A 21,032-nucleotide genomic window follows, 5' to 3' on the forward strand; every position below is an offset into this window, starting at 1 on the left:
AAAGCAGCAGTTCTGCCATCTGTCCGCCTATTCCCACCTCACACTTGTGCAGGCACAAGTGGTTGTGAAGCCACACAACGATCCAAAGCGAACCAATCTCTGAAAACCAACCAGGGAAAAAATAAAATGATAATTAGATCGTTCTTGCAGTCTGACACACAGTACAACTGTGCATGCTGGCAGGAGCATGGGAGTAAGCACAAACAGCATCAGTGATTTTAACGGCTGTACCATTTACAGAAGGCCACTGGCACAGCAACCTTTTTACAAGGTCAGGCACCGAACCTCGAGAATGCTTAAGCACACACATGAATTTCAAGTAAAATGATGTGTATTTCTCTAATTTGTTATCATGGTACCTTTAAAGTAGTAAGTGGGAGAAGAAAGGTGAAGGTCACCCAGAGGAATCAAAGTACTGCTGAAAAGCATTTCTGTGGTCATCTTCACCTCTGCGTCAGATTCCCCCAATGAAACAGAGACAGTAACACCAATCTCTTCAGCAAAACATTCTGACACAATTAAAAACACACCATGGTGATACGATAACGCTGTTACAGAGAGACAAGGGCAAAATTCAACTTTCTCGTGGCAATGAATGAGCGAAAGGGCACAAAGGTGACATGGGAACCTCTGACAGTCTGGGATGGAGAACAGACAGAGGACACTGCAAGGCAAAATGGCCACTGAGAGCAGCAGCTCCTCAACATCGCTATCTACAAGAAGACAAACACCGATGTATAAACTACCTGGGTAAAGAAACTCACAGCGGAGTCTCCCTGCCCTCCTTTCATTACTGGTACTCTGATGTAACCACACAGGAGTTATGAAGAGAGCATAAGAAGGACTTGCTGGGGTGGCAGGTTAAGTAGGAATCCACAGAGCTGGGTTGTCATGACAGCAGCTGAAAGTATGCAAGAGACGTATAGATCCTGGGTGTTAGAACAGCAAGGACTCCAAACAAGATCATTAAAACATGACATTATTTTTAACACCGAGAGGTATACACTACATCTCATTAATGAAACATGGACTGCACAGTAACCACTTGCACTGGTGAGGGTGCACGTGAATGGAGAACACACACAGAAATGCTTCCACTATACTAGCAAAGAGCACGTTCTGCCCAGAGCCCAACATCATGCAGCACTGGGAAGGGGCAGTGCATGCGCTCCTGTGGATCCCTCACTTGAGCCTCAGCTGAAGCTCAAGCTTCAGTTTCGAAGCCCAGAAACTCGCCACACAAGCTTCATCCCATCGTAAAGCAGAGTAAAACGGTGGAAATGATTTCGGCAACCCCTTACATTAACTTGGCATTCACACAGCATGCAGAATTAGTAGCGTCCCAGCCAGGAGGCAGTAACTTCCTGCAGGGAGAAGTTACTCCCTGGAGTGCCCAACCCTGCCGGCAGCAGCACGGGAACACTACTGGCACTGCCAGGGCAGGCAGGCACGACACAGACACTGAATGAGCACAGCTCAGCTCCACGCAAAGCGGGCCTTTGTGGAGGCTCTCGAAGCCCTCAGTGAAGGCTCTCACAAGCAGGCATGGGAGGCAGAGGCGGCTGTGACTAACAGGTGTTAGCTGTGATCCATTCGGAACTTTGGAATTTGGACGTGGTAGATTGCTGAGGGGTTTGGTATATCTAATATGAGATTGTCTCCGAGGGTTGTTACAGAGCAAGGACTCCTGGACCAAGCAGCACCTCAGGTGCCTGACACAGGGGACATACCGGTACACCAGTGCTCACACACCAGGTTCCCCTCCAGGTACTCACCGTGACACCGTGCCAAAGCAGAGCCCGCACTCACGCGGAACACTCGCGCTCAGCGCCCACTTGGTGGAGGGGTCTCGGCGCGGCCCGCTGGGAGAGAGAGGACGGGGCGCTGCCACTCGGACGGCCGCGCTCGGAGCCCGGCCCGGCACCCTTCAACGAGGACTCAGCGTTGGGAGCGGGGCGCCGGCGGGGCACCGGAATCGCCCCGCGGGGTGAGTGCCGCTGGGCGCCCCTCGGGCCGGCAGGGAGTGAAACGGCGGGACCCGGCCGGACCCGCACGGCGCGGGGCGGGGGCGCCAGCGGGCCGGGCCCGGGGCCACGCGGGCCGTGCGGGGCCGAGCGAGGACAGGGGCCAGGCGGCGGCAGGCGCGGAGGCGAGGGCAGGCGGGGCGCCCGGCCGGGGGAGCCGGGAGCGGCGCGAGGCGCCCGGGAGGGCCGGGAGGCGCGGGGTCGGGCGATACTCACTAGGGGTCATTGGTGAAGCGGGGGCTCCGCGGGGGCTGGTAGCCGTACAGGTGACAGTAGAGCACATCGAAGCAGAAGCAGCACATCTCGGCCGACACCACCATCTTCCTGCAGCCGGGCCCGCCGGAGCCGGCGCCGGGGGAGGCGAGCAGCGAGGCGGCCGGCGGGGAGAGGCCGGCGGGGCCCCCGCCGCAGCTGGGCGGCAGCGGCGGGGCCAGGGCGCAGCCGGCGGCGCCCCCCGCCAGCCCCCCGAGGCCGTTGAGGCGGGGGCCCCCCGGCGGGGGCAACGCCCCCGGCTCGCCGCCCGCCGCCGCCGCCCCGCCGCAGCGGGAGCCGCCGCCGCCGCCTCCCGGGCCGGCCGAGCCCGACGGAGGGGAACTGGAGAGTTTCTGCTTCTTCACCCCGCAGCAACCCGCCGCCATCTTGGAGCCGTCTCCCCCCACGCAGCGCTTCCGACCCATGGCGGGGGGGCCGGCCGAGCGGCTGGGGGACGTGCGGCGGCCCGCTCCGCCTCCTGCCGGGCCCGCTCCGCCTGCAACGGGGAGGGAGGCGGAGGGAAGGGGAAGAATGAATGGGGAGCGGGAGGGAGAGGAAGATGGAGGCGGGGAGGGGGGAAGAGAGACAGAGAGAGCTGCGTTAGGGCGAGCGCTGAGCCGCTGCGGGGCGCCGCGGCAATCCTGGTCCCCGTCCCCTCCCGCAGGGCCGCCCCTCTGCCCACGAATGTTTCTTCTTCTGCGGGGAAACTGGAGCGACTCCACCCCCCGTGCTGAAGGAATAAAAATAACCCCCGGAGCCGAGCTCGGCAGTAGAACGGCCCCCTGGTGCTCCCGCACGCCCTGCTGAATAATGCAGGTGACCTCAGGTGCCTCTCGCTTGGCAGGGGATGCGTTCTGTGAGCGGCACGGAGTGCTGGGGAGCCCCTACGGAACGGGACGGCCGAAAGCCGCAGTCCTGTTCACCTCTGAATTTATATGAATTACAGCCCTGGCATTGCTTTGCCTTCCGAGGGCGGTGGGCACAGGGCTGGCTTTACTCGGCACTGCGCGAAGGAGCTATAGTGCTTAAAAACCTAGGTGTACACTTAGGAAAAAAACAACAACCACAAAGCATCATCATCAGTGCTGTGCAGATGTCTCTGGCATGGGAGGTAGCAGCTGTTTAACACAGAATAGCAACGCTACAACGTGGAGGTAGGCAAGGGAGTGTATGTTAACTGTATAGCAAAATACTGCAGGTTTAGAGAGGATGAAAATCGCTATCTAGGCTCAAATACAGCCTACAGAAAGACTTTGTGGTTGCAAACTACCTAGTGATTCAGTTTTCTTTGTTTTGTTGGAAATGAGGAATTAGATGTTGTAAAACGGTCTTTTTTCTTTCTTTTTTCTTTTTCCTTTTCCCCTCTTTCAAGCAACTTTTTTTTTTTTTTTTTTAGAAACAAAGGCAGTGTCTTCCCCTTGTGGGATTCATTAGCTTAAAACCAGTTAGCAGTGACACCTTCTGTTGCTTTTGGGAAAATAGTTTCTTCAGGTATTGAATTCTGGCTTTTTCTAAGTCTTTCAACTACGATCTTTAACACAACCATGTATAAAAATATCAATTGCAAAAGCTAATGATATGGGTAGAAATATGAGTTGCTCACTGTACTGGGACAGAAAACAGTGAGGTTCGGAGTCAGTCTTGGAGCCAGGACTGACAGCCTGTGCAGTGTCTGCAGCACCAACCGTGCACAGCTGTCTGGTTAAAGGCTGTACTGCAGTGCCCCTGAATGAAAGGGTAAATTGATTTTATTACTCATTCATTGAAAACACTTTTTCCACTTCTGCAGATGTTCTTAGCTGTATTTGCCTGCACACTTACCAGTAGTTGTGCATACAAATTTATCTTTTGCTGAGACAGAAGCAAATATGTGAACACAAATGTAGAAATTATTGTTTAGTGGAATCAGGGAAACACAACTCTTTTGTCAGTATCCCAAAGTGGAAAGAACTCTGCAGATTTACAAAACAATTTTCAGAGCTGAGTGGAATTATTCGGGTTATGTATGGGTAAGAGTTTACTCTTTGAATTAGATGACTTTGGTTAACTGTGACGACTGTTTCATTGACCCTTTGCTTCACTTAATGCTCAAGTTCCTTTACTGGTCTTAAGATAAGGAACCTGAGTGCACTGAGTTCCTTCATTTACACAGTACTTCTGTATTCTGCTAACTTCAGCACGTTTTCTCCAGATGATTGATGGGCATCCTGTGCCCCATGTAAAGCCAAACGCACTGAGCGAATTCAGTACAAAAAATTCTTTTAGCAGTACAAGGGGTGCCTACTGTGGTAGTGCAATTACATCAGGGAAGATTAGGTGTGAGATAGCTCTTCTTTCAGACTGGCTGTTAGAACATGAGGTGAACAACAGAGATAAAGTCTGAGTGACTTTAGAATTGTCGCCTGTTACAAATAAGAGATTTCAATTATTTTTTAACTAAAAATCACATCCCATGATTCTTGTTAAGCACTTTTAAGGTCATGGTGATAAGAAAAGTAAAACTGCTTGCAAAAAGGTATTTCTCAGTGGTCCAAAGCTGCTCTGAAAGATCTCCATTAAATGACAAGAACAAAACAGACTGGCTTGTCCAACTGGTCTAGTTCCAAAGGTCCAACCCCTTTGGAATCCGTGATGAAACTGGCACTGACTATAGGGGGAGTCAGGTATTTTTCATATAGGCCGAAAGATGATCAGTGTTCTGAGTGTCTTGTAATGCAATTACAAACAAGAACAATGAGAACAAGGAAACAATGAGCCAAAATTGGGCTGCATTGTAAGCGGCAGTGATATAATCCTTGTCCTATTAGTATCAATTCTTTTAATAGGGACTGTGACAGGTGAGAGATTTAAAAGAGTCCTTAAAATAGCACATTTAGGCTGTGGTTCCACATGCATTTCTGCAGCAGTAGTAATGTTGATTTAAGTAGCTCTACCTCAGCTGATTGTTCTTTTTCCTGTCCCACCCATTCTTCTGTGTTCATGCAGGTGTTCGTGCAGATGTGAGGCAAGAGGATCAAGCTGACAAACAATTATTCTTTTCCCTTTATTGTCTTTCAGTTCTCCCATCTGGTTTATCAGAAGGCGACACAAAAATCTGTGCTGGTCTATTTTGGGGGGACTGTGCAAATCTGAGAGTTACGAGCTCCAGGCAACTTTTCAGTATTGTTGGAAAATGAGAAAGTGCAGCCTAACAGGGCACTGCACATAGTTAGGGGAAAACTGACAGAAATTATACTTCAGTGTTGGAATTTTAAATGCATGTGATAAAGAGCAGTGGAGGAAAGAGATGAATGACAAAGGAGCCTTGATGCTGAAGTAGTTTATACTTAAGACTGTGGAAAAGTCAGAGTTAGGGATTGAAAGAAAGGGAAATGGAAAGTCCTCTTTTTCAAACATCTCATTTTCCATTTTCTTAGAACTAAAGGAAACATTATACCACCATTTTTTGGTTTTGTTTTTCTTCTGTACAGTGCATACAGCCAGAACCTCTATGAAGTTGTTAGCTTTACTGTGGAGGGGAGAAGTCTCTACTTACATTCTCCAAAATTCAGAGGGTAAATTCTATCTTTGTATCTTTCCATCATAACAATCTTTTTTTGGATGGCTCTGCCATGAAACTGGAAGATTTACGTGCTGAGAATTCCTTTGGTCTGAGGAGTTCCCACCCATTGTGGAGACTGTCTAGACAACTCTCCCCTTGCACTACAGCCTCCAAGGCATTATGGGTGTAGCTAGGAAAAAAGTGGTTTAGCCTGGTGTGCTTTTTTGCATTATCCCCAAGCTGGTTTATCACACTCTTGAGGCTCATGTGAGTTTTCTTCAGTGTATTCTGCTCGGACAGACTAGTTGCTGTTCTTTGGTAGGCTCACTGTGTCACAGCTGTGCCCATGACAAATTGGATGCAGCTCTGTATCTAGGCCAGAAAGTGCTCACCAAATCCAATAAAGCTAACTTGCATGTCTGAGAACAGTAATTGTTCCTACCAGTTAGAGGCCATATCCTGCTATTGTTCCATATATATTAAGGCCTTATTGAAGTCTCTTCTAAAAAATCTTGTACAAAAGCTCATTTCAGGATGTGATACCAGCCAGCAGACAAAAGGTCCTCACATGTTGTGTTACTGGAATCCTGTTTCATATCTTGAGCTACGTCATAATTTCACCCTGCTCTGAATCCAGTCTGTGTTATTTTAAAATTAACATTGTTTTGCAGACATTTTTCACTCTTATGCAAATATAGTTTGGTCCTTTTACACCATCTGTGCTTGCACTACAAAATTAGGCATAGGTTTGCAAAAAAATCTGAAATGATGTTTATTTATATATCTGGGACTGGACAATCCTCTACCTAGAGGTAAAAACATTATGTTTTAAAAGTGTCAGTGGAATCAGAAAAGTTATTTAATTAAAAAACTAAAGATCAAAGCACTTGAAATAAATGAAAGGTGAAGACGTTGCTTTTTCAGGCAATTCTTTTCACTTAATTTTGTGAGCTGCAGTCTTCCTCAGATATTATGCTAATGCAATATCCTATCCTTTTGAATGCATTTTTCCAGTGCATGGTGATAAAGGAATATGTATCTTTCATAGCTGTATTCACGCTATAAATTCACCATGGTTTCATTGAGGTCAGTGGAGTGATTTCTGGTAGCTGATACATTAATAATAAGCCTTAGGACATATTTTTTGACATGGCTGTTTGTAGTTGGTCTTCACAAAATGTTTTCCACCGCTGTGGAGCAACCATGTGTATTAATAGCATTTCTGATTTCTGAACAGTCCAAAGTGCTTGCTCTAATAAATGAATACATTTACAACAATATGTAGGTGTCTCTTTATCCAGGGCAGTCATACAGCCACCCCCACTGAAACCTAGCAACAATCTAACAGGACACTGCAATTGGGGTGTATTAGGAAAGACCGGTACCATTTGTTTCCAAATGAATGAGTAATTTAGGAGGATAAAGTATAATTACTGAGAAATAAAATCTGATCAAAACACCACAATTACATTCTGTGATTCTATGATGAATAACAATTACCTTAAGTATTGATGGTCATAAAGACTCTGTAATACTATACCCCAAAACTCCTGCAACTGTTTTGGTGTCGTGGGAACTGGGAACACTTGAACCTTATCTCTGGAGAAAACCCAACTGGACAACACCAAGAGATTTGACTGACAGCCCTGATCTTTGTACTTTCCATGGGTTTATAGCCCACCCTTTTTCCTGTAAATGGGCAGTTAGTGAAGTTGCTGCCTTCTCTAATGCCTTTATTGAGTCAGATGTTAACATTAGATCATTGAGGTAGATGTTTGACAGTAGACCATTTGTTCCAAACTGCTAAGTCAGGCACCACCAGGTAGTGGTGCAAAAAGTAGGCAAATGCACATACCCCTGAGGTAAGACTTGAAAAGTCCACTGCCTGCCCTGCCATGTTAATGCAAACTGGTCTTAGGGTTCCTTAGCAATTGAAATGCTTAAAAATGCATTTGCTAGGTTCAGAACACAATGATATGTTTCTGTTTCCCTACTCAGTGTATCCATGAGGGAGACAATGTTGGATTTGGCTGCATGGATTGGCAACGTGACTCCATTTAGTTCTCTGTAATCTACCATCATTCACCACATACCATCTGATTTGCCCATATGAGGGAGTTTTATGGGCTGTGTGCAGGTCGTGTAATCCCTACTCTCTCCAGCTCCTGCACAGTGTTAGTGATCTCCCACTGCCCACCCAGGAGTCTATATTGTTTTGTATTCATGATCAAGTGCAGCTGCAGCAAACAAATGAGCTCAGTTTTTGCATGGCCCCTTAATATTGCCAGTGCCACACAGATGCTAATACATCTTTCTCTTAGTCTGAACTCTCCCACATCGGCCCGGAGAGTTGGACCCCGCAGAATGTCTACCCCCAATGTGTATTCTGGAATTGGAGTGATAAACACCCTGTACTCCCAGGGTGGGAAGATGCCCAACTCCCAATTTCAACCATGTCTGGGTTACAGAGATCATCTGTCCCTCAAACCCACCTATCATTTCCTTAGTGCCCGAAAATTTGAGTTGCCATCTGTAATCGATGTTTCAGCCTCAGTACCCACTAGTACCGTGACATATTCTTTCAGGACCAGTGAGTTGTTATTTCAATTTAGGGCCTCTGGTCCCCTCTAGAGGCCCTAGTCCTGGGGGATTTCAGCTCCCCTGTCACATCATTAGCTAAGCAGTCCCCAAGTCTTCTTCCTCCAGTGGCTTAGCCGCAGCAGCCCAGGCTGCCTGAGGAGATTTTACCCTTTTTTTGGTGGGACTGTGAAATCCTCTAGATTCCATGTTTTTTGTGAAATCCTTTCTGTAGTCCTAATTCCTTCCCTTTTAGGTGAAGATTGTAATTTGTCAGTTAACTGTCTCCATAATTGTAATAGGACCTGATCAGGTTGTTTTTAGATCTTTTTAAATTGAACTCCTGCCCTAATCAGGACATAGAACATTTGTTTTCTTGAGACCCTGATGGGTCCAGATTGGACTATATTAGGGCTGGTGTCCTCAATTATGGTCACAGGTGGACTTCTGACTTCTGCACCACCATTTGGAGATTGCACCTGGCTTGTAGGCACTCTTTCTCCCACAGATCCACCACCAATTGGGTGGCCTGTTGTATTATGGCCAGTAGGATCGTCAGTATGGATACTGAAGTACCATACTGGTGTAGTGGAGCTAGTTGCAAGATGAGAGCTCTCATTCCTGCTGAAAATTTTATCGGATCCATACTTTCAAAAACATTCTCATAGATTGCCTTTTTCAGTCCTAATGTAATTTTGTAAGTCTCCTGTAGGTGATCATAAAACTGTGTTTAAAGGTATATCATTTTTATTTGGCCATGTTATTTGGCATGAGGCCATCAGGCATTGAATTAATGGATGATTTTCCTCACTGTGTTGGACTTCTGCTTATAATCTTTGTCTGAGGGCAGGGTGAGTAGTAATGGATGCCAGTTTTGAAATTTCTGGTCCATTTTACTACAACACGTTCTGCTATCATGTCCCATAACCAAAGCAGCCAGGCTGGTATACTTTCTTTGGGTTTTTGCCTAAATTGCTGTACTAGATCCATAAGTTTGGCTGTCATGTATGGGTGTGCCATTATATATAATGTAGTTTGAGTGGGGAGGGGCACTGGTTGGGGGGCATCCCCACCAGTCTGTCTTGCATTTTTTTCATGGAGTTACATTTGGTCTCAAAAGGATCAAGTTCAAGTGGAACCTCAAGATCTGACCTTTCAGTTCTTTCATTTATAGAGTCTAGTTAACGTTGGATCCCTCGTTCAGGGTCTCCAGTAGTTTCTGAAGAGATGTTTCAGAACTTTTGTAGGGGAATGATCAGATCTGGCTTTTTCCCGGTCAGTATTGTGACCTGCCAGTCAAGTTTTTCAACTCAGCCACATAGTAGTTGATTTTCATATGCCAAAGCCTCTTCAGGCACTTTTAATCAATTTAAAGCCATCAGCAGTGGCCACGCCACAGTGGATGTGGCGAACAGCCATTCTCCAGTAATCAGTGTATCTTTGCTGAGGCCATGAAAATACTCAGCCATGCAGGCCAGGGCTATTTCTACCGTCCCACAGGGGGCCCCATTTTTCAGTTACAGACACAATCCCATGATATGAAGATCCTAAGAATCCTGGAATATGCACTGGCAAGATCTCATTCAAAGGGATGCTCCTTCCCATCCAAACCACCCCATTTCACTACTTACAAATGCAATTTTAGAACTTTTAAGGGACTCGTGATGGGGTAACTTTCAAGGATTAGATCCCTAGCTGGCTCACCAAGAACGTACAGCAAAAGAAGGCAATGTGAGTACCTTCCAATGGGATATAAGCCCTATAGAATAATAGACAATAACAAAAATTAAAAATTAGCTCACTTCTTCCGACAACCAGTGATGGCTCAAGAGAAGTTCTATCTAGAGAGATGCACAGTCCTAAATACCACGGTAAAATGAGGATTAAACATGGCATTCTTTGCTTTTACTAATCTGTGATCTATATATGAGAGCAGACATTTCTTTCCTTACTATTTAATCAAGTATCTAAGGATATTAACACTAGAATAAATTAAGGGCTTTTAATGAACTCTGAAAAGGCAGCAATTTCAAGATGGTCCACATTAATTATTCTTTAATTAAATGCTGTATATTAAGCCTAAGGAAGTGCAGAGATTTGGGTGAAAAAAAGGTGGTAGAAGTCTATAGAAATCAAACTTACTAATAAAGCTTAATCTGTAATAGGACCAGCAGAAAGAAGAAAGAAACAAATGTTTCATGCTAGAATCTCTAAAGAAAGAAAAACACATGATTACAGGTAGGAACAGAAAACAACAAACTTGTAATGGAGGGAAGGGCTACAGAATGAGGCAACTGTAGCAGATTGAGATTTTCAGATGATCGTAAAGAGTTAAAAGGGTAAAGCTGAAGTTTGTAAAGGTGATCACAGTCTTGTCTTCTGACTGTACGTTCAGTATGAAAAGTTATGTTTCATAAAATCTTTAAAAGCATAAAGCTATGTGTACAAATGCTTGTTGCATTACATGGTTTTTATAGCAGTGTCACAACCTTGCTCTGAACATCTGAATATTGCATCATAGTATATAACATCCAATCATACAAGTGAATGTGAGTAATCAAACCAAAGGCTCATCAACTCTCTCAGATGATGTCCCAGTACTGCATTTTAATACTATCTCTCTACTTTCAAAATCATTAAATCTGATACACCAAGTTTTATTCCCTTTAGTAACATTGTTAGCTTGACTGCCCACTAAACACGAACCCCACGCGGGGATGACTTCACCTTGGTACTGAGCTTTCTTTGCTTCAACTAGCATTACTTATCTTGTTTCAATTAACTTGGCAGGATCTGTGAAAAAGTCTCCTCATTATTGTGAGATATTCTTTTAAGGCATGAAAAATATGCTTGGCAGTACATGGGGATACAGAAATGACTTAAAAGAAATAGCACCTTTTGGCAAATAGAAGCACTTAAAGGCCATATTTCAGTTATAATAATTGTAGTCTATATTTAGGCCCTCTTTAAAACCTAATTCTCTTGCTAAACTACTTATAGACTGCAGACTGTACAATATAGAAGAAATATCTTCACATTGTTTGTTTGAATTTTACTTCAAACTTCACAGGGCAGTAATCATGTCTTATATATGTTTCAATAGTAAAAATACTGTGTGATTTCTGCTTTAGACGTATCTGAAAGCAGATAGCTATTTAGAAATTATATTTTAGTGACTTTCACATTGGACAGAAGGAAGGAATTAGATTTAGAATAGCGATGTTAAAGTTTTTAAGAGCTTGTATAATTGAACCTACAAGAGAACCAAGCAAAGTAAGGCTGCAAGAAATGACCCTGTTTATTGCTGATACATATAGTACACAACACACTGTAATTTCTGCAGCTCTTAGAAAATGAGGGTTCTGTTAGTTTTAATTTATCTTAAATCTCAGTAGCGAACACATTTACAACTTTTTCATGCTGCAGCAGAATTACTAAGTCACAACCTGAAGCAGTGATTGAGCACCTGTTGGGAAGGCAGGGCCAACCCAGGGGAGCTCAGGTGCATGCAATGTACTTGAGTGATTGGAAGGGGTGGAGCCTGAATCAACCCTTCCCAGCCCTCATTTAAGGGTTGGCAGGGAGAGGTGAGGGTTTTTTGCTGAAGTTTCCTGCCTACCCAAGGCTTTCTAAAGGTGAGCAGCTTTTTTTTATTATTATTTATTTATTTATTTATTTATTTTTGTTTTTTATTTTGGTGCTTATGGCTGTTGCATTTAAGTAAGTCCTTACTTGTTGTAGCCTAGAACCTTGCTGCCTTGCTGTCATTACTGGACAGGACAGGAGTTTGGATCACAGCTGTTTAATAATCAGTGGCAAAGCTACTAATGGAGGAATTTGGAATGTGCATATATGCATAAAAATCTTTTTAAATTTGTATCCAGAAACTGATTTAGGAATCGTGTTCTTTAAGAACAGGGCATCTATGATCCAATCAGAAAATACAGGATTTGGCAAAATGTGAGTGAGTTAAAATGATGTAATAAATAGGACCACTAAATACTGTGATTGAGCTTCAGCCCTGGGTACCTAAGTACTTAACCTCAATACGTATTTAGTGGAGCAGGGATATCTCAGGAGAGAGTGTGCTAGAAGCAGTGACAAATGCTAGCACTAGCAGTCATCAAATGCAGCTGCTTCAGAGCTAGCTGGGCCAGCAGTGGTGCAACCAACCTCGAAGTACAAAGGGTTCTGGTGTTTTTCTTTGGTGGGGAAGTGCCAAGAAAGCAGTGCAACCCTACAGAAATGAGCAGCTCTCCCAGCAGAGGCTGAGTGTGTGAGTATTTCCAGGTGGGAGATTGAAACTGTGGTAACCTGGAACTAATGGTCAGTCACTGAGCATAGCTGCTTCAGAGACAGCTGGGCCAGAACTGGAGTGACTGATCTCAAGGTAGAAGGGATTTTTGTTTGGGTGTGTTTGTTTCTGTTTTTCCTGTGACTCAATTAACAAAGCTCACACTCTGCTTTGATAGGAGTTGTGGGTAGGAAATCATAGGCAGCAGCAAAGTGACACCAATGTCACCTCAAGTCTGTTTCAGAAGGGAACTCAGTCAAACCTGGCCAGGTTATGTCATAAAAGTTTCTTGGAACATGTGGGCTTTGTTGTGATTTGTTTATTTACTTATTAGAGCTTTTACATACTGATAGCAGTCCTAACACATTGTATTTCTACTGCCAAAAATGCTTGTGCTAAGAGCATTTATTATTTAATTCTATGAACTGGTATAAATCATACTAACAGGAGATATGCTATGGTTGAAAGTGGCATCAATTGTGTTTCTTTGATAGCTATCACTATTCAGATGAATTCATGGCTGTCAAGAGAAACTTGTACTTCTAGGAAAGTTGCAAACCTGAATCATCCTGGCTATGAAGGCTAAGCTTTGCTCTGTGTAACTCTGCTGGAAGTGGCTGAGCTGATTTGAATACATTTGGTTTTAAATGCATTCTCTCATTCTGCTACAGCTTATATATCAAGCTGTATGTCATGTAGATATCTGACAATCTTCCTTAGCTTTATCAGTGACTTCAGTTGTGGAAGCAAAGGAACAAGAAGCTTTTTTGGTAATAACACTGGTTCAGTGCATGTGTCTTACTGATGTGTACTTGTGTCATAAGTTCCTATGGGCAACCTGTTTGACATATATATTAGGCTGGCTTTTTGCAGGACTCTTCTGTTGAGGGATGTGTGGCTGTATATATGCCAAATATCAGTCAAGACAGTTATTTTGCTGTACGTGATGGTCTCAAATTCTTAATATCTATAAAGTTATGCTACCTATATTACCATTTTTCTTAACTGAAGTTCCCATTCCAAGTTGCCATGAACTGTACTGTGCTAACATCAGTAAGAAAAGCAGCCACATGAAATGTGATCATATTTATATTTTACTCCAAGGTCTGAAGCTGTGGTTTGTCATGGGGTGGACTCCATGACTAAGCTTGAAAGTGTGTTTGAGACAAAAGGGTTGTAAAAACAAATTGCAGAGCAGAGAGGGTGCACCAAGGGAGGATTGTGTGGTTGTGGATCGTGCTGTTCAGTCATAAGAAGGATCACAAAGGCTGGAAATACATTGACCAAAACAAGGTTATCTAACATAATAGGACTTTCTAGTCCTCTTTACATAGGTGTCCTACTTGGGAAATAGAAGAGCTTTTTGGGCTATACAGAGTTCAGAGAACTATTTGAGAAACCATTAAATAAAGGTGGAATATCTTCCTGCTTCTGAACAAGAATTACCAGATCTTTGTAAGTTGCATAGTGGAAGAATGATTTATGCACTGCTGAATTGCATTACTTCTAATGCAATAACATAACTCTTGATATTATCTACGTGGCTAGCATTTGAACTTACCTATGGACAGCTAGGGCTGAGCTGGTGGTTCAGAGGGAGAAGAAAAATGCCTGTATTTAAACCCAATAGATGAAAACAGATTGTTCATCAGGAAAATGAACTGTTTCCTGAATCCTGTAGATTACTGGTTGAAGTATGTGGTTTGATTGCAATTATTGCCATAATGCAGGCTTTCAAGTCTTAAAGGCCCCATGAGGGCAATGCAGGAAGCCTATTCTATCCACTGCATACAAAATAAGGGGTATGAACTGTTGTTTTCATACACTGACAAATTCAAAAGCCCAAGGAAATAACAGAAGCCACTCATGGTAACTCTCCTTTGCATTTCTTTCACACTGAAGATAAATCAAAGGTTTTTAGAGGTTTGTTTGTTCTTGGTTTTGTTCACTACCAGTATACCATGAATTCATTTGTTATGAAGCTTTCAGTGTTTCTGTTTTAAAACATTTCATGTCTTCTGGAAAGATAGTTACTTGTTTATATAGCATTTACTATTAGTGTCTTTGTAATCATCAATATTTGAGGTAATTGTAATCATAGAATCACAGAATCATTTAAGTAAGTTAGAAGGGCTCTTTAATAACCATCTAGTCCAACTCCTTTGCAATGAGCAGGGATGCCTACAGCTACATCAGGTGCTCAGAGCTTGTCTAGCCTGGTCTTGAATATCTTCAAGGGCAGGGCATCCGCCACCTTTCCAGGCAACCTGTGTCAATGCCTCAGCATGCTTAATGTAACAAACAAACAAACAAAAAAAACCCTCCTTCCTATCCAATCTAAATCTGTTCTTTTCGTTTGAAACCATTTTCCCCTTGTCCTATAACAACAGACCCTGCTGTCACTCAGTTTTCTGTTCATTACCAATATGTTAGCTGGTAATTTTGTTATTCCAACTTTTAATTTGCTAGGTAAAGACAAGGTGGCCTGTTGCAAAGCTCTTCTGTAAAAGAAGGGCATAAACTCCATGACACTTGCAGAGAACTGTAAATAAGTTACTTCTGAAAAGTTAGGCAGCTGTGCTTACTAAGTTGCCTTCTAGGAACTTAGGAAAGGAAGTGTGTTAGAATGGATATGCCCAAAATCATAGGAATCCTACTTCTCAGTAGGAAGGGAAAAACTTATAGAAGATTTGCTTTATTTTTGAAGGAAACAGATGCAATTGAGAGGGTGTTTGAATAATTGATATTGGGATTAAAGCCTTGGTTTCAGGGTGTGCTTGCAGTAAGTCTCGATTTGAATTATCTTACTTTGTGATATGTCTCTTGCAGCATACAGCAAACTATATTCAAAATCTTATGAAACAGTAATTATAGTAAGTAAAGGCAATTGGCAGTGATTGAAATGCTAATAATACATTGCATTTCAAACATTCATTTAAAGTGACCTCAGCCTGTTATTTTACTGCTAGGAAAAAACCTCTTTCAAATCAAATTTGTCTACCACTGAGATGTCCTTATAGTATGCACTAGCCAGATTAGAGCTAATTGCTAATAATTCATTTGCCAGAAGGTTTTCTATTATCAGCTTTGTTTATGTAAAGTGCAGGTTGAAAAATAGTTCTGTTTCTTGCAAACGGCTGTGCAAATTTCATCTGCTTTTATTGGATGTCATCATCTAGAAATGATGTGTTATTGCCCTCATCGTGGGGGGGAAGCAAATATAATACAGGATTCCAAGAACACTTTTAATGTTAGTAGGCAGAATATATTTATATTTGTTAAGCCTATAATATATAATCTTTGTGTTCTGCCTACGAATAAACATTTGCCATAAAAATTTGTGCTGGGAAAGGAATAAAGCTGAAGGTGGTATGCATGCACTGAGTATTTAAATGTAAGCATGTATAGAAGTGTTACCTTTTTCATTTTTTACTTTTGCATTACACCATCTTGTGTCCCAGTGCTCTTTGCTGCTCTGATTGAGGATGACAATTCAGAGCTGGGTTCTGTAGGAAAACATCTACATCCACTGCCTCTCTACACCTGTGTTAAATAATGTAAAATTGCATCATTGTTTAGCTCTTGTAATGATGTGCTCTGACATTTCCAAGAGATTGAATTATACAGTTTCTTCTAGAGCTATTCCTTTCAGCTGCTTTTTCTAAAATGGTATTTTTTGTAACATAGTTCATTGATTCTCAGTTGTATTTGTTCGAAAGTATGGAGGCCTTATCTTAAAATAAGTGACGCTTTTACTTAAAATTTTAAAAGGGGGAGAAAAAACTGAAAGCCCCTTCATGAAGTGCAGGTTACTTCGTGGCATTTGGACAGGAATCCTTCCTTTTCCAGCTGTATTGTTGTCTTCAGTTCTAGGGAACTTTCAATATGCCGCTCATAGGCAACAGACAAGATGAGGAGAATGCAATTAGTTCTTCACCCCCTGTAGTTTAACTATCTGATGAATATAGCTCCTAAACTTCAAATATACACATATCAGTACCTCTGTTGACATACAAATGCATTTGAAGTTCTTACTTATGAGCTTGCATGTAGCTGCCTGTGTTCTGGTGGCATAGGAGACTGTAGTTTTCTTTTGTAGTGACCTTGCTCTGATTCTAAAGCACTGAAAATGCAGTGCAATTTTTATATTTCAGTCACTGCAAGAGAACCTTAAAATCCAAATAGCTTATTTCAGTATTCTGCCTGGAAACATTTGCTCTGCTTCTTATTTGGTGTGTTTTTACTGATCTTCCCTCTCTACCCATGACAATTAAATACAAAATATTAGATCATGTTGTTTCAGGCAATGGGATACATAGTTTTTATTTATTAAAACTCTAATTACACTGCCTCTTTTTTAGTAAAAAATCTTGAGGCCATAGCCTTTCCTCCTCCAGAGATAGCTTTTTTGGGTGATTTCCTTTTTTTTTTTTTTCCCCCTGTTGTTCTACAGAAGTGATTTGTTAGGATTTGGTGCAGACTCTTCAAAATCAATGCTGATGATAGCGGGCTTTGGATTGAGGTGTCAGGGCTGGGAGAATGCATTCCTTCCTGGGTTTAAATTTTCCTTAAAAGGAAGGAGGCCTATCCCAGATACTCGTAGGTAAGTGATTCGCAATGCACAAAGAAGTTTACTGTCAATATGAGAAGAACGAATGCAGTATGGGGACCTCCACATCTTTCCATTTTTTTGCTCTGTTGGGACAGGTGTGGTGAGGTAGATGCAGGATCCCAGTTCCCTCCCCTGCAGAAATTGCCTCTTGGCAGTTCTCCAGCAGCGTAAGGCTGCTCTGTGCTGCCCACATGGTGCAGGTAAGGTAGGTCTGGCACCTGCCTGAGCAGAGATCTGGGACCCCACCCTGCAGGTGCTGTGGGGAAGGGCTGCAGGAGGGCAGGCGTCTGCCTGCTGCTCAGTGTCCTTCATTCTCAGGTGCTGTCAGGTCTATCTGGCCCAAAACAGTGCTGCATGTCTGTGTCTGAGCAAACTTTGCTGCGTAACTGCTGCTTGACTGGAAAGATAAAAATAATCCCTGGCATAAATCAATTTCATTCTGCCTCAGGATATATTTTAAATACCTTCTCCTGGGTGTTCTTCCCTCTTTGTAAAAGCAGCAAGTTCACTTTCTGGGCTTCACACTCTAACTGTAGAAAATGGTTAATGAGGGGCTCTGCCACTGGGGGTAGAGATGTCACTGCAGGAGGATACTGCAGCAGCCACCAGAACACAGTGACAGGAGACAGACAGGCCTAGCGAGTCTCTTGAGTATTTCCTAAGATTGTAGGGCCAAAGCGTTTCCAAGGAAGGTGTAGCAGGACCTTTCCTAAGGGAAGTAAGGGAGATAATAGTCACTGTTTGTCTCCATTCAGAAACCCACTTGAAGATGTGTGGGGTTACAGATGTGAATGTTGTCCCATGGGTATCCTCTCTACACATACGGTGGGGTTTTATTGTTCTTGTTTGGTGTATTTTAAAGAATAGCCAATAGGTTTGGGCTAAAATCTTCATCAGAGTTGACACTATGGGTGGTGAAAAACTACTACTAAGACCTGGCTTGTGTGATCAAAACAGCTAATAAGGGTTTGCAATGTGAAGAGGCAAGAAATGAGCAAAAAGAGAGGGGAAGGGTGTGCTGTCAGAGCGGCTTTACAGATGGAGAAGGGGCCAAGCCTTCATTCTGCAAAGTATGGAGGCAGAACCTGATTTTTAGCATTTCTAAATGTGTACATTTGAACATATTCTGTTTGATCCTGGCAATGCTTTGTGCCTACGCACTTCTAATTTTAACTGTTCTCTTTATTTTATTTTTTTTTTTTTTTACTATAAAAGAGGGGGACTTTTATAGGCTCTTTTCACATTGCTTTATTTAAAGCAGTGCAGCATCCGCATTCTCAGCACAACAGCAGATTTTCAGTTTGTGCATAGGTATGTGCTTTGTTGCTGTTTTCCTTTGCCAAGTGAACATGCAGCTGTTCAGCATGCATCTAGCACTGAGAGAAACAAGCAGCAGCATTGCCTGGTTGTATGTTTTCCAGTACAGAGTAACAGGGTTATTATGTGGCTCCAAAGTAGAAGCCTTAGCCTAGAAGTGATATTTTGCTGGCACTGGACTGAAAACACAGGTGTAATCCATCGTAAAATTGGCAGGACTATTTCTGGATGTCTGTGTTATTCAGTTTTCATATCAAAACCCCCTTCCAGCAAAAGGGGAACACGGGGGTGACACCTTCCCATAGGACAACCTTTAAGGCAAGTTCTAACAGTCAAGAAGGAAATAATTAAAAACAGTACATTGGTGCTGCTTGCCTTTGTCCGATGTCTTGGTGGTAGTTTGAATTTAATGACGGGGTTCTGAAAGGCTCAATCTTCACGCATGCCTCCACGCGCTCTAGTGGCAGAACCTCGCAGTGCCGTTTAGGCAGTGGAGCTCAGGCTATTTGCTTTCTGCGTGAAGCAATACTGACAGTGGATGAAAACAGTTGATAGCTATTGAATGCAACCTAGCAGTTCCCAAAGCTACCGTTCAAGCTGTAAACTTTTGTATAACTCGTATTTCTTTAAACGTTTTCAAATATAAAGTGCTGATTCAGGGATTTCACCTGCCTGCTTTGGTCAGTGTTGAAGAACACACCCGCACCTAACCAGCCACTAAGTATGGGTGCAGCATGTATGCGATACATCAAAGTCAAGAGCAGCAATTATCCACAAGTCCTTGGCACTTGTCTTGTAATGGTAATGGATACAGAGCCTGGGCAACCTCATCCTTTAACCAACCATCATTAAATGGTAAATCAATAACTGCATCAAAAGATGTATTTATAGCTAAGCTCCAGACCTAGTGGTTTTGCTTATCACATTAATCATAAATAATTCACTGTTTCTTCTCAGAAGACATAATGGGCCACTTATACGCTTCAGTTGTTTTCATTTTTCCCCTTCACAGAGTTGCTCTGTGGCAAAATCCATCACTAATAAAGTAATAAGGTAAAGTACTGAAATATATACTTTATCATCACTGCAATTATAAAAATAGCCCTAACTATAAGTATTTTTTCCAGGATCAGGAACTGCTGTAGTACTCTTATTTTGCCTGTGGGCTATTACTGTCCCTCTGGCTTTGCTGCTGTTACTGTTTGTGTTGCAGTAGGGTGGAGTATATTCTTGTTTTTGATTGCATGTTGTTATGCTTTACTTTGCTCAACCACTGAACAACTTTCAAGTCTTGCTTTCTGGTTATCAGGATATCAAAGAGTAATGTAGATTACTGCAGAACTGCTTCTTGCTGCTCTGCCTCTGAGGCTTTTCAATTTCATTTTTTTTAAGAACTTTTTATATGGGCAAGTCGCTTCAATGGCATTATATCTAAAGTTCTATCCAAATGCAAATAGTTTTGTGGAAAAAGTGCTCTTTTCTCAGCTCCTAAGAGCTATTTGCTTTGGATTTAAGAGTAGTTTTTAAGCTAGTGTAACTTCTTCCTTTTGTCTGGAAAGACACTAACCCAAAATTACAACTACACTGAACAAGCAAATATCGTATTGAAGTCAATGGGAATATTGCCACTGAATTCAACCTTGGTTATTTTTGCATTCTTATTTGAACTATCTTTTAAAATAGCATTTTCAGACACTATATATAACATCTGTAGTTATGTCATACACTTCTGTAATTATTAGGGATCAGATCAGCATTAGAGTTCTTATTTCTTGTCCTGTTGCCAGGCTTCACAAGGACACAAGCTGGGAGTTAGATTGAAGCTCTGAATTCTCTTTCCTTATGGATGGTCAGACAAGGCACATTCAATTCCAGGCATCTGTTATGCATTCATACACATCTACATGTTGCCTGATTGGGGTAATACAGTTTTTTCTCACTGCACTTTAGTGACATCATTAGAAATGGAATAGCATTTACCATTCCCTGAGATCTGTGCTGTCTAGAGAACCATGCTCCAGGATGACATAACTGAGAGGGCCTGAATTTGAAGAACAATTCACTGCCCAGTAATTAGAGGCAGTGCCATTCAATATACAGTACCCTGTACTGTACTGCTTTACATTGCTGTCTGTTCTTTTGGACTGGAATAATGCGAACAATGAGGAAGGCAAGTCATGGGAAAAAAAATGAGCTAACGATGGCTGAATGAGCATACAGAGAATACCATCTTGACAAAGTTCAGAGGCTGCACCCATTGGAGCAGCAGTAGTCAGCCTAATGCCTGGGCCTTGTAGAGCTGCTGCATGGAGATCATCTCCAGCATTCACTGATGCAATAATCACTGCTGAACTAATCGACTTTTGATGCTCCATCTTTCTGTTTTGAACTGATGTCAGATGAGTGTATATTTTT

The 21,032-nt window shown here is 42.8% G+C and overlaps 1 protein-coding gene and 1 long non-coding RNA gene across 2 annotated transcripts in view; one reads left to right on the plus strand and one right to left on the minus strand.

Moving 5' to 3' along the window:
• LOC128075848 (uncharacterized) overlaps positions 1-21,032 on the plus strand; it is a 354,845-nt gene that overhangs the window by 124,808 nt on the left and 209,005 nt on the right. The window lies entirely within an intron of this gene.
• The window catches only part of AMMECR1 (AMMECR nuclear protein 1), a 96,707-nt gene that overhangs the window by 68,470 nt on the left and 7,205 nt on the right, over positions 1-21,032 (minus strand). The window contains exon 2 of the mRNA XM_052672959.1: positions 2,241-2,772. Coding sequence (XP_052528919.1) covers positions 2,241-2,772 — 532 coding nt within the window. The remainder of the gene's footprint in view (positions 1-2,240; positions 2,773-21,032) is intronic.

The sequence above is a fragment of the Tympanuchus pallidicinctus genome, unplaced genomic scaffold, assembly GCF_026119805.1.
Source record: "Tympanuchus pallidicinctus isolate F22 unplaced genomic scaffold, pur_lepc_1.0 scaffold13, whole genome shotgun sequence".
In the NCBI taxonomy this organism is placed as follows: domain Eukaryota; kingdom Metazoa; phylum Chordata; class Aves; order Galliformes; family Phasianidae; genus Tympanuchus; species Tympanuchus pallidicinctus.